Raw genomic sequence first — 13,036 nt, forward strand, 5'->3', positions numbered from 1 at the left:
ATACATTAAATACAGGAATTTTATTTTATTTAAAAGCCTTAAAAAATTGCTTGTGTGCATCTTGGAGTAAAACACAACACTGACCTATTTTAAGATGTATCAGTCATTTTCAGCTGAGACAGCTCAAACAGGCATTTTAGTAAGACCCAAGTAGTATTAAAATAGTACACTTTAAAGTATGCTACTATATTAGTAGTTAATTGATATTAGTATAATTACTATATAAAGCGTACTTCAAAATATATTTTTATTTGAACTAAAAAAAAAATGAGGTACACATTTTCTTTTTGTAAATGGATGTTTTTATTATTATTATTATTATTATTATTTCAACAGGTCTTCTTGTTATCTTTTCTAAGATGGACGCTCTTTTGATGCACTCGAGGAAGCCGATGTCCATCTACATTTACGTGTTTCTGTGTCTGGCAGCCCTTGCTGTGGTGAACGCAGAGGTATGTGTGCCTTTAGATCAAATGAAAGACTAACCAGATGTGTTTCAGGTTTTAAAATATGTATAGAAGTTTTTCTTTCTTTCTTTCTTTCTTTCTTTCTTTCTTTCTATAGTCAGAGACTATGAAAGTAGCAGCCCTCGGAAGACCTCTTTTACCTGGTATGCTGTATGACTGCCTCAACGATTCCTTCATTCCAGGTGCTGCACTTACCTAAAAAAAAAACATTTTCTTCATTACGCTTCTCAAAGCATGTTGAATCACCACTTATCCGTCATTGTGTGACAATACCATTCAACCGCCACTTTAATAACTGTTCAAGTCACTTCTGATTTCAGGTCTTACTCTGTGGGATAATAAATCGCTGAGTGAAAATTTGGACAGTCATCCACAGCCCCAGACATATCTGAAGTTCAGTAGCTCTGACTCTCTCTCAAGTAAATTCAGTCTCTTGGATTTAACCACTTCCCTGAAGGCCAGTTTCTTGGCGGGGCTCGTGGAGGTGGGAGGATCTGGCAAGTTCCTGTGTGACACCAAATCCTCAAAACAACAGTCCAGATCTACAATATTTTACAGTGAAACCACAAGATATGAACAGCTCACTATGTCCCAACTGGGCAATATCACCTACCCTGGGGGGCTTGACCTGAATTCTGCAACTCATGTGATCACGGCGGTACTGTACGGAGCTCAGGTCATCATGGTGTTCGATCGGATGATTTCAGAAGAGGAAAACAAGCAGGAGATGGATGGAAAACTGAATGCCATGGTCAAGAAGATCCCTGATTTTTCCACTGAGGCAAACACCACTTTTAAAATGACTGCTGCTGAAAAGAAAATGGCTGAGAAGATCACTTGCACAATTCACAGCGATGTCCGCCTTCATCAGAATCCCACCACATACATGGAGGCCTTGGATTTGTACAAGGAGCTCCCCGCTCTGCTGAAGAATCCACAGAATGAAGTTCCTATAAAAGTCTGGCTTTATCCACTCCATCTTTTGAACGCAAAAGCAGCATGGGTACAGGGAGAAATCAATGCAAGTGTGGCTTTCGAAACTGAATGTATAATCGAGGAGCTGGGAAAGGCAGAGAGGACATACAACGACCTGTCAGGGAATGCATTGGTAAATAGTTTCAGTGACATTAAAGACAGACTGCAATTATTTCAGAAATCGTTTAGCATTTACAAGACAATGCTCCTGAAAGCACTCGGCAGGGTCTTGCCTGCTGTCCGAGGAGGAGAGATGAAGGCAAATTCTCTGGAAGACATCCTGAAGATCCACAGGAGCTCCCCATTCAACGCTGACCCACTTGAGGAGTGGCTAACTACTGCAAGGAATGAACTTCACACCTTGAGTTCTCACACCAAGTCACTGCAAGGGATCCAAATTGAAGATTCGGGCCGTCTCAACAACACCGTTCTTAATCCTGATGTTCCTCAAGTGTTTTGCTTGACTTTCACATCTCTGAAGTATGAAGATCCGTATATTTCAGCCCTGAATGAGTATCTGAAAACCGACAGGTTTAAAGATCTAGATGGGAAGCACAGCGTGGTTTCTGTGCGATCTATCAAAAAGTGGTTTAATGATTCTGAACTCAAAAGTAAGATGATATATAACATCAATGTCTTCAGAGGTTTATTAAAGAAGCTTGAAGGACAGAAAGTCCTGTTCATTATTTCTGCCATCTCAGATCCCTCCAATCCAGGCTCCTCCATCTATCTGTATGAACATGGGCAACTGAAAGATAAACAGGCACAGAATGCAAATTGGGGATTGGGAAACTGAACCCGAGTGTACTGTTATAAGGAAGCGGAGATTCAGAAAACTCTGCTCAGTGATTTAAACACAATTATTCAATGTTCTGTTCATTGTTAACGCACCTTGATTTCCTCCATAAACCTTGGTTTTGTTAATATCATGCTCCAAGGCTGTGAGAAAAAGTAACACAGATAAAGCATTGCCCAGTGTTTTAGATTCTTGCACATCCGAGTGCCAGTTCCATGTCAACCACATTTCAACTGTATAAATAGAAATATATTGGAGATGAATGTGTTTGTGTTCACAGAGAAAACATACATGAATTAAACCAATATAACCCTGACATAAGAATTTGTCATTTCCAACTGATTTAGGGCCCTAAATTTCAGCCGGGGCCCCAACTTATTTAGGACCCTAGGGTTGGGCTTCAGGCCAATTTTCACGTTATAGAGGACGACATTTTACCTTTTGGGGTACAACAGAGCAATTAATCTTTAAGGATTACATAATGAAAGAGTTTTTGATTTTGATTCAAATTATTTCATTTTAAAGCAGCAATTAAAAGCTTTCTGTACATCATTTGAATGCCTGTACCAAATTAGCTCAAAGTAAGATGAACATAATCACAATGGGTTATTATTAAATATATTCATCTTCAGGAATTACTTGGAGAATTATAGTATTGATAGTACAATAAAATGATTTGTTTGTCCGGGGGATGGACAGTAAAGTGAGCTTGTCCTGTGAGCAGCAAAAACAGACAACCAAGTGTGAATACATATGGATGTTTATTAAACTACACTACATGCAACATCTGACTAGACACAAACATACACACATTAAACATAGATGCCAATGCAAGGAAGGTATGGATAGAGAGAGAGAGAGAGAGAGAGAGAGAGAGAACACTGTAGAGAAGGGTAGCGCTCCCATGCAAGAGAGTTTAGCATAATAGCAGTATTTACTCATCAGCTAATCACAACCTGTTAAGAACCATCAAAGAATCACCTCACCTTAATTAAAAAGGAATCAAAGCATCGAAGCGCATCTAAATGGTTAACAAGCGATTACTTGCATTGGTTCTGTAGTTGCTGAGTAAAGTTTCCCGGTACATGTATAATTTGTAGATTCTAGTTGAATTCTGTTAGGAGTTATTTGTCATTTAATCCATGGGTTGACTGCTCCAAGGTGAATCAACAAAGTTGCTGAAAACTGCCAGAAGATCGGAGTCGCAAGATTTCCAAGGTGATCTGTGTCTCCAGGGATTTTGTTTTATCTGGTTTCCCTGTAACACCAATTTTGGTTAGATTGACCAGTAACTAGGTGTATAGTTTCAGCGGGAAGATGTTTCTTTGTCTCAGTAACACCTCATGCTTTATGACTGTCCTGAATACTTTTATTCTTTTACCCCAAAATATGACTTTAAAAATTGTCATTTTACCCCAAAATATGGCACTGATAGTATGGTGCATTTCATGATCGCGTAGAGTACATTGTGGTTTGAGGAATAAAGAGCAGATAATTTTTATACTAATAACGCAATGCAATATTCAGTAATCATCAGTTTTTAGCATTGCAAAAACTCACATTTACTTTTAAGCATTAATAAGAGAATGCATTTCTATTTGTTCTCAAATCATATTTTAGAGTGGAAAAACCTCAAATAAACATATATTAAAGTATGTAAATATACAAAACCATTACAAATAAATTAAGATTAATAAAGAATAAACTAAACAGTTTTATGAGAAATTGCATAATCTGTCATATACCTTATGGGTGCATCTGTGCTTGATCTTGATCAGCTCTTGTGGATCTGATGTCATAAACCAGAAGAATGACAGTAGCCACGCCCACCAGAGCAGAGAGGACCAATCGGATCACAGCTTCAGTAGAACCACAACAGTGTTCAGAGTCTGAGGAATAAACAGATCAAACTGAGATCAGCTCAGTCAGTAAATGCTAATATCAAGCATATTTGAAGGAGGACAAATGATCTCTACTCACCATAGACTGAAACATTGAAAGGTTTTAATGATCATTTTGCTTAATTTATCATTTTGCTTTTTTTTACAATTCTGTCAAATACTTTAAAGGGATAATTCACCCAAAAATGAAAATTCTGTCATAAATTACTCACCCTCATGTCATTCCAAACCAGTAGGACTTTAAGAACACAAATTACAAAGCATTTCCACTACAGTGTTACATCTGCGTTCTGTGCCGCTGGTAACGCTACAACACCTCAAATTCAGGGCAGCGCATGCTTCTGAAAACATTGTTCACACCCTGTTTGTGTTTTATCTTCTTCTTTTAACTGTGAGTTACAAATTAAATGTATTGACCTGGGGAGCAGTTAGGGGTTTTCTGTGCCTTGCTCAAGGGAACCTCAGTAATGGTATTGAAGGAGGAGAGAGAGCACTGTATGCTGATGCTCTTGGCTACTCTCAATGCTTTCTCCGCACCGACTTCAGTCCAAAAATGCATCATGTAAGCGTTTAAGCTTACCTTCCATAGGAATTAATTGAAAATTCTTGCTCCACTGTGCTAGTAGAAATGCACTGTAATATATATTTTGATATAATCCGATAATTTTCTGACCCTTCTATAGACAGCAAGATTCCTAACATGGCACAGAAAACGTAGTAAGGACATCCTTAAAATAGTCCATGTGTCATCAGTGGTTCAACCGTGATTTTACAAAGCTATAAGAATACTTTTTGTGTGAAGAAAGAAAACAAAAAGAATGACATTAATTCGTCTCCTCCTATACCTGTACAATTTTAACAATGTCCTTGTTATGTTTCTGTACTTTGATCAAGGAAATACCCTTGCTGTCTATTAAATATCTTAATTCGATTACCTTTATTCACTAGTTGTTTACATGCTTAGTGCTGTCACGCACCACTGAAGCACAGGAGACAAGATGAGAATTCACAGAATTTTAATGAAGAGATAATACTTGATTGGGGAAACACCGCAGAGATGAACGGATGTGAAAGCCCAGTATCCGAGAGACTTATAAACTTCCACAACGCAAGTCCTGGTGTACTTCAGGGCAGAGGAGAATGGTAGGCAACTGACCAACGGCAGAAGATGACGTCGATGACGATGAGGACGAAGAGGATCTGAGAACTGGAGATCAGGAGTCGGGTAAGTCTTTCACATACGCGATAGACGAGACCAGACGATTAGGAGTCTGTGAATGCGGGTTTATATGCACGTCTTGATTGGGCAGCGGCAGGTGCAATGACTTAATACTCAGGTGAGCAGGAACGGGAAGGTTGAGCTGTAGGGTCTGACGCTGGTTGGTTGGCTGGATCCGTGACAGTACCCCCTCCTCCACGGGCAGCTCCTGAAGCCCGATGATGGTGGCGACGAGGACGGCCTCTTCCTCTGGGTGCTGGGCGATCGGGGTGATTGGTGTGGAACTCCTGGAGTAGGGCAGGGTCTAGAACATCCTCATGTGGAATCCAGGACCTTTCTTCAGGACCGAAGCCCTCCCAGTCAATGAGATATTCCAGTTGGCCTCCTCGTCGCCGTGAATCCAGGATGGTCCGTACAGTGTAGATGGGGTCTTCCACCGGTTCGATTGGAGGAGGAGGTACCTCAGCCACATCAGACCCTGTGGGAGAAGGGAGAAGAGAAGGTCGGTGAGGTTTTAGTAGAGATACATGGAAAGTAGGGGTAATTCTGCAATTTGGAGGTAATTTTAGACGATAAGTGACAGGATTGATCTGCCTTAAAATAGTGAATGGCCCCATGTATCTGGGACTCAGCTTGCGGCAGGGCAGCCGGAGGCGTATATCCCTAGTAGAGAGCCAGACCTTCTGTCCAGGGAGGTATGTAGGTGTTACTGCTCTGTGAATGTCTGCCTGGATCTTGTGCCTCCTAACTGCCCCTTGCAGATGGACATGTGCTGAGTCCCAGACCCTCTCGCTCTCCTGAAACCAATAGTTGACTGCTGGGACCTCAGAGGGCTCTCCTGACCAGGGGAACAGAGGTGGCTGGAAGCAAAGCACGCATTGGAAAGGTGTTAGGCCTGTGGTGGACTGGCGGAGAGAGTTTTGAGCGTACTCGGCCCAGGGAAGATACCGGCTCCAAGTATGTTGGTGGCCATGGCAGTACGACCTTAGGAAGCGTCCGATCTCCTGAATCTTCCTTTCAGTCTGCCCATTCGATTGCGGATGGTAGCCAGATGTTAGGTTAACTGATACACCTAGGAGACGGAAGAAGGCCTTCCAAACTCTGGAAATAAATTGAGGTCCTCGGTCCGAGATTATGTCTTTGGGTAGCCCATAGTTCCGGAATACCTGATTGAATAGGGCTTCAGCAGTCTCCATTGCTGATGGCAGACCCCTTAGTGGAATAAGGCGACAGGCCTTTGAGAAACGATCTACCACCACCAGAACACAAGTGTAGGAGTTAGAGTTGGGCAGATCCGAAATGAAATCCACTCCTAGGTGTGACCAGGGTCGGCGAGGAATAGGCAGTGGAAGTAACTTCCCCTCGGGAAGATGGTGTGGTACGCTGGAGATGGCACAGGTAGAACATCCTTGAACAAAGCGTTTGATTTCTCTGGTCATGCCAGGCCACCAATATCTGTTGCGGATGAGCGAGAGGGTTCGTTGGCTCCCTGGATGTCCTGACCCTAAGTAAGAGTGTACTGAGGTAATGAGGGACAGTCTTAGAGCTGATGGGACATAGGTCAGACCCTCGGGGACTCCCGGTGGAGCAGGTTCAGTAAGAGTTGCTTGGGCGATCTGATCATCTAGAGCCCAATGGATGGGACTGACGATGATGGCTGGAGGGAGAATGGATTCTGGTAGACTGGTGGGTTGGTCTGGGGCATGAATGCGGGAAAGGGCGTCGGCCCTTTGATTCTTTGTTCCTGGACGATACGTCACTGTGAATTTAAACCGGGTGAAGAATAATGCCCATCTGGCTTGACGAGGGTTTAGGCGTTTAGCTTCCCGGAGGTACTCTAGGTTGCGATGGTCAGTGATGACTTCAAACGGATGATTGGCTCCCTCCAGCCAGTGACGCCATTCTTCCAATGCTAGTTTGATGGCTAGCAGTTCTCGATTGCCAATATCATAATTCTGCTCCGCCGGGGATAACTTCTTGGAGAAGAAGGCGCACGGATGGAGCTTCGGTGGGACACCCACCCGTTGTGATAACACAGCTCCCACACCTGTCGTAGAGGCATCAACTTCAACAATGAAGGGTAATTCCGCGTTAGGGTGGATCAAAGTGGGAGCTGTAGTGAAGGCTAATTTTAGCTGGGAGAATGCCTGAGATGCTGCTGGAGACCATGATAGATGCTTGGGTGTCCTCCGTAGGAGGGAAGTGAGGGGAGCTGCTAAGGTACTAAAGTTACAGATGAAGCGGCGATAAAAATTCGCAAAACCCAAGAATCGTTGGAGTTCTTTGATCGAAGTGGGAATGGGCCACTGCCGGACAGCTTCCACCTTCTTCAGATCCATTTGTATTCCCCTGGCATCAATGATGTAGCCCAAGAACTGAATAGAGGAGCGGTGAAACTCACATTTTTCGATTTTGAGGTACAGGTGATTATCCCTAAGTCTTTGGAGGACCTGTGCCACATGGAGATGATGATCGGCCTCGTTCTGCGAGTATATGAGGATGTCATCTATGTAAATGATCACAAACCGATGTAGGTAGTCCCGGAATACCTCATTCATGAAGGCCTGGAATACGGAGGGTGAATTGGCTAGTCCGTATGGCATGACCCTGTACTCATAGTGCCCTGAAGGTGTGATGAAGGCAGTCTTCCATTCATCCCCCCTCCGTATCCGGATGAGGTTGTACGCACTGCGCAGGTCTAGCTTGGTGAAAATGGACGCCCCTCTCAACATCTCGAGTGCCGCTGGTACCAGGGGAAGGGGATATTTGTACTGTACGGTCTGCTTGTTAAGGGCCCGGTAGTCAATGCATGGTCTTAAGCCTCCGTCTTTCTTGGCTACAAAGAAGAAACTGGAAGCGGCAGGGGATGTAGAAGGGCGGATGTAACCCTGACGAAGAGCCTCTTCTACATACTCTTCCATGGCCTTCTGTTCTGGGATGGATAGGGGATACACTCTTCCCTTAGGTAGGGTTGCACCTGGCAGCAGTTCAATAGCACAGTCCCATGGTCTGTGCGGGGGCAAACGGGTGGCGAGTTGCTTACTAAAAACATCCCGGAATGGGCTATACTCTTCTGGGACTGCTATATCATGCTGACCTTGGGGACTCTCGATGGTTGTGGCCTGGAGGAGTAACTGGGTTGATCTAGTAGGGGAAGAGGGTCTAGTAGGGAGTTTTAGACAACTTTCAAAGCAGGAGGCGCTCCAAGAGAGGATGTCGCCAGTAGTCCAGGAAAGGTGAGGGTTATGCTGCCTAAGCCAAGGGCGTCCCAGGATGATATCTGCTGTTGATCCATCCAGCACCAGCAAGGAGATCCTTTCATAATGGGTTACCCCAATGCGTAGGGTAAGGGATGGTGTACAGTGAGAAATAATACCTTTTCCGAGAGGTTTCCCCAGAATGGAGTGTACATTCATCTTCTGGCAAGGGATTTGTGGGATGTGGAACTGGCTGACGAGGTGTCTGGAAATGAAGTTTCCCGCGGAGCCCGAGTCAATGAGGGCCTTCGCTGAAATGGAATTGGTGGCAGAGATCACCGATACAGGAAAGTAGACTAATGATACAACTTCAGCCCTAGAGGTCGGGCTACTCACCGCTGGACGAGGTGGACGAACGGGGCATTCAGACCTGAGATGACCATCTGCTCCACAGTAAAGACACAGGTGTTGTTGCAGCCGTCTTTGACGTTCAGCAGGTGAGAGATGGAAGGAGTCAACTTGCATCAGTTCGATGGCTGATGCTGAAGGATATTGCACTGGTGAAGATAGGGCTACTGCGGTGGTGGTAGGTGAAGTAGGAGGCGCGGGCAATCCCAGATCACATGCTGCTAGCCTCTGGGCTACCCGGATAGAACGTTGGATCAGATTCTCCAAACCAAAGCTATCATCATAGATGGCGAGATGTAATCGGAGAGATGGGGATAGCCCCTGTCTATAAGCTGTGATGAGAGCAGCCTCATTCCATCCGCTCGCAGCTGCTAAGGTGCGGAACTTCACTGCATACTCCGCCACCGAGGATCTTCCCTGCTTTAGGTGATATAATTGGTCATGTACAGAAAGGGAGTTTGCAGATTGATCAAATACCTCCTTAAAATGTGTTACGAAGGTTTCCAGGGTACGAGTTGCAGGCCCAGCTTGTTCCCAGATGGTTTTAGCCCACAGGAGAGCACGGCCAGAGAGCAGTGAGATAATAAATGCGATCTTGGCTCTATCTGTGGGGAAGCGCTGAGGTTGCATCTCAAACAATAAGGTGCACTGCAGTAGAAAGCCGCTGCAATTCTCCGCCGCGCCACTGAACGGCGCTGGTAGGGCCATAGGACCGGCCGGCAGTTCAGGTGAGGAAGCGGCGCCTGGAGGAAAGAGTGACTGCCGGAGCTGATTCACGAGTTCGGCAAATGGATCGATTTGTGACGTGGTCGGAGAACTGGGGTCCATATCTTCGTGAAAATAGCGGTCTGGTCTTCTGTCACGCACCACTGAAGCACAGGAGACAAGATGAGAATTCACAGAATTTTAATGAAGAGATAATACTTGATTGGGGAAACACCGCAGAGATGAACGGATGTGAAAGCCCAGTATCCGAGAGACTTATAAACTTCCACAACGCAAGTCCTGGTGTACTTCAGGGCAGAGGAGAATGGTAGGCAACTGACCAACGGCAGAAGATGACGTCGATGACGATGAGGACGAAGAGGATCTGAGAACTGGAGATCAGGAGTCGGGTAAGTCTTTCACATACGCGATAGACGAGACCAGATGATTAGGAGTCTGTGAATGCGGGTTTATATGCACGTCTTGATTGGGCAGCGGCAGGTGCAATGACTTAATACTCAGGTGAGCAGGAACGGGAAGGTTGAGCTGTAGGGTCTGACGCTGGTTGGTTGGCTGGATCCGTGACAAGTGCATATCACAACCTAATAGATGGCTGTGCAATCATTTTTATTTTATTTTTTCCATTTAATCTTTAATCCTCGAGAATGTGAATTATATGGCTTGTTTAATGCTAATTATATTTAGTCATATCAGATATATATTTTGATTTAGAATTTAGACATTATAGAAAATGCCGATGTGTGAGATAATGTAAAATGTAATAAATAAATTAAAACATTAAAACATTACCTTGTCATAGTGTTTTATAATTTATTCAAATAACTCACATATGCCAATAAAATAAATAAAATAAATAATCATAATAGAATAATATATTACCTTATTTATCACTTCTATTAGCGCTTCCTCATTAACATATCAAATATATATAATAGGCTATATTACACATTGTAATATTATACAATGTTGTGCGCTATCTGTCACGCTCACTGAAGGCTCGCTGAAGTGAACTAACCCTGAAACCGGAGTAGGTTAAGTTCAGAGAGTGAGTTGCTATGACTACTAACATACCCTGAAAGTTACCGCCGTTTTTGGAACCGAAAGTTGAGGTTATCCGCTTATTCTTAAACATACCCGGGTATGTCACATAACCTGCTTTCTGGAATATCCCCCAGCTCAGTCAATAAATGTTAATATCAGCACCAACATCAACTAATATCAGCTCTGCTGTACCTGAACATGGTTGACAGAGTTGAGTGATGTCCAGATGTGTGGTCTGGTTTCTGATGGGATTGTTGATCACACAGCTGTAGCTGTTTTTCTCCTGATATTCCACCTCCAGAGGTAGAGAGAGACTGATGCTGAGATCAGACACACTGATGCTGGACAATAAACTGTTTCCTTTGTACCAGGAGAGAGTCACATGACCCACAATCACCACTGAACACACCAGTGAACAGTTTGAAGATGATGATGAAGAAGAACAGACTCGGCTGATGACAGGAACAGGCAGACGAGCTGAAAACACGAGAGAACAAAGAGAAATTAGGATGAATGAAGATATTCAAGCTCGAGGAAAAAAAACATTGAGAGGAACCAAGACTGATCAAAAGAAGAGCAATTCAAATAATCTAACAGTTGAATATTAACCTGATTTACTTTATGAATAAAACATCATCCACTGATATTTTACTTTAGATCGGCTTAAATGCTGTATCAAAAGAAGTGAAATCAATTGTTGTGAAATCAGACATGTAAGAAGCAAAATGCTGTGTGGAATAATACTTTTTGTAGTTCAAACAGCTGAAGCCAATATTTAACTCACCATAGACAATGAGGTTGTAATCAATACTTATATAGAGGATCTGTGCTTTATAACATCCAGCATGTTTCATCGTGGTGTTTGTGATGGTCAGATCTCCAGTTTGATCGTCCAGCTTCAGTCTGTTTCTGAATCTCCCATCAAGAACACCATCATACACAGAGAATCTGTTGGTCTGTTTATTGATTACAGCTATTAACGTTCTTGCACGTCCAAAAATCCACTGAATCTCACAATCTTCCATTTCAGAAATAGCAATAAAACCAGAGTTAAGAGTGACTGAATCTCCCTCCATCACCACTACTTTACCAAACACACCTGAAGAACAGAGTTTATCACAGATTAAAGCTTTAAAAATCACTTATTGTTGGTCTGATGAAGCTTTTAATAAAATACTTTTATTCATAATCATACATCATTGTGATTATTTATATGATGTATAAATCACTATAATGCTGACGTATAACGTACATAAGTCATAACAAACTAAAAATATTCTGAAATAACTTGGCTTCTCTTGAGACTTCCCTGCTTTGCAGCATAGTTAATGATATGCTTTTGAGAAACTGAGTTTTTTCTCCACAGGGGGTCTGTAATCTGCTAGCATGTCTTTCTTTCCTAGCTAGTAATGGGCTATACTAGCTAAAAGCATCCACCCTTTTATGGTACATATAACATAACGTTGTATTGCATACAGCAACGCATGCAGGCTTCGCAGCCCTGGACTCTGCTGGTGAGTGTTTTCTGGACAAACACACAAATGAACAAATGAGTGGAAACAACACGTAATGCAGAAGTTCAATCAAGTGAAATGCTAACATCTCCAACTGTAATGACTCTAAGTTTGACTATTTCTAATTATATATGGATATACATATAAGCACCTACTGTGGTTCTTTTCTGTGTCTGCGGTGGATTTCATAAATGTTGTTGTGCACTGTATCGCAATTGTTTCCAAGATCATGTTGGGGGATTTTCTCGTATAAACACAGTGTATATATATATAACTTCTTATTTATAAAACTCTCAGTAGATTTCATCCCTAAAGTCTACGCATAAATGCACAAAAACTTTCAGATTTATAAAACAATGCATATGCCAAAACCTGCGCATAAATCCCTTTATAAATCAGTTTCAGGGGAAGATTGTGCATACGTGAATCTCCACCTCGTCGAAAACAGAGTTTAAAATCGTTGTTTACTTCATTACTTTTCTCATTCGAGGAAAAGTAGTTTGTATGCATGGTCTAGAATGTCCTTATGTATTTTCACCAAGTTTATTTTTTTATAAATCTGGATATGTGCATGGAAAATTGCATACACATATTTTGATTCCCATTTTGTATGTACGCAATGTTTATAAATGAGACCCCTGCTGGGTTTGGATTTTTCTGTATAGGTTTGTGTTTGCCCACCACTAGTATTTAATGCCCCCTTCAATACTGGCCTGTAACAGTGAATGTCAATCCTCTCTGACTAATTCAACCATTCATTTATTACATGGTATAAGAAAAGAAACAACTGAA

At 42.7% G+C, this 13,036-nt stretch overlaps 5 protein-coding genes across 7 annotated transcripts in view; 3 read left to right on the forward strand and 2 right to left on the reverse strand.

Annotated features, from left to right (window-relative positions):
- The window catches only part of LOC127987326 (uncharacterized), a 256,216-nt gene that overhangs the window by 243,116 nt on the left and 64 nt on the right, over positions 1–13,036 (reverse strand). The gene's annotated exons all lie outside the window — the stretch shown is intronic.
- LOC127987296 (putative autophagy-related protein 11) overlaps positions 1–13,036 on the forward strand; it is a 308,120-nt gene that overhangs the window by 69,402 nt on the left and 225,682 nt on the right. The window lies entirely within an intron of this gene.
- LOC127987310 (neoverrucotoxin subunit alpha) overlaps positions 1–13,036 on the forward strand; it is a 270,558-nt gene that overhangs the window by 500 nt on the left and 257,022 nt on the right. The gene's annotated exons all lie outside the window — the stretch shown is intronic.
- On the forward strand, positions 337–2,562 carry LOC127987312 (neoverrucotoxin subunit alpha-like). Its single transcript, XM_052589594.1, has 3 exons — positions 337–452; positions 565–649; positions 788–2,562. The coding sequence occupies exons 1-3, from the start codon at positions 360–362 to the stop codon at positions 2,236–2,238; spliced, it is 1,629 nt and encodes a 542-aa protein (XP_052445554.1). The 5' UTR covers positions 337–359; the 3' UTR covers positions 2,239–2,562.
- LOC127987989 (SLAM family member 5-like) lies at positions 3,131–11,806 on the reverse strand. The gene is made up of 4 exons (XM_052590462.1): positions 11,515–11,806; positions 10,923–11,207; positions 3,984–4,127; positions 3,131–3,496 (listed from the first exon to the last, which is right to left on the reverse strand). Exons 1-3 carry the CDS (start codon positions 11,804–11,806, stop codon positions 3,985–3,987), a joined length of 720 nt encoding a protein of 239 aa, XP_052446422.1. The 3' UTR covers positions 3,131–3,496; position 3,984.

The sequence above is a fragment of the Carassius gibelio genome, chromosome B22, assembly GCF_023724105.1.
Source record: "Carassius gibelio isolate Cgi1373 ecotype wild population from Czech Republic chromosome B22, carGib1.2-hapl.c, whole genome shotgun sequence".
NCBI classification, from domain to species: Eukaryota; Metazoa; Chordata; class Actinopteri; order Cypriniformes; family Cyprinidae; genus Carassius; species Carassius gibelio.

What these genes read in the sequence shown, in the direction of transcription:
- LOC127987989 (XM_052590462.1), bottom strand. Translation starts at nt 11,806, where the DNA reads ATGGAGGGAGATTCAGTCACTCTTAACTCTGGTTTTATTGCTATTTCT. An exon ending in TTACAACCTCATTGTCTATG is followed by an intron (nt 11,208 to 11,514) that starts GTGAGTTAAATA and finishes TCGTGTTTTCAG; the next exon opens with CTCGTCTGCCTGTTCCTGTC. An exon ending in ACTCTGTCAACCATGTTCAG is followed by an intron (nt 4,128 to 10,922) that starts GTACAGCAGAGC and finishes TTTATTCCTCAG; the next exon opens with ACTCTGAACACTGTTGTGGT.
- LOC127987312 (XM_052589594.1), top strand. Translation starts at nt 360, where the DNA reads ATGGACGCTCTTTTGATGCACTCGAGGAAGCCGATGTCCATCTACATT. An exon ending in TTGCTGTGGTGAACGCAGAG is followed by an intron (nt 453 to 564) that starts GTATGTGTGCCT and finishes TTCTTTCTATAG; the next exon opens with TCAGAGACTATGAAAGTAGC. An exon ending in CAACGATTCCTTCATTCCAG is followed by an intron (nt 650 to 787) that starts GTGCTGCACTTA and finishes TTCTGATTTCAG; the next exon opens with GTCTTACTCTGTGGGATAAT.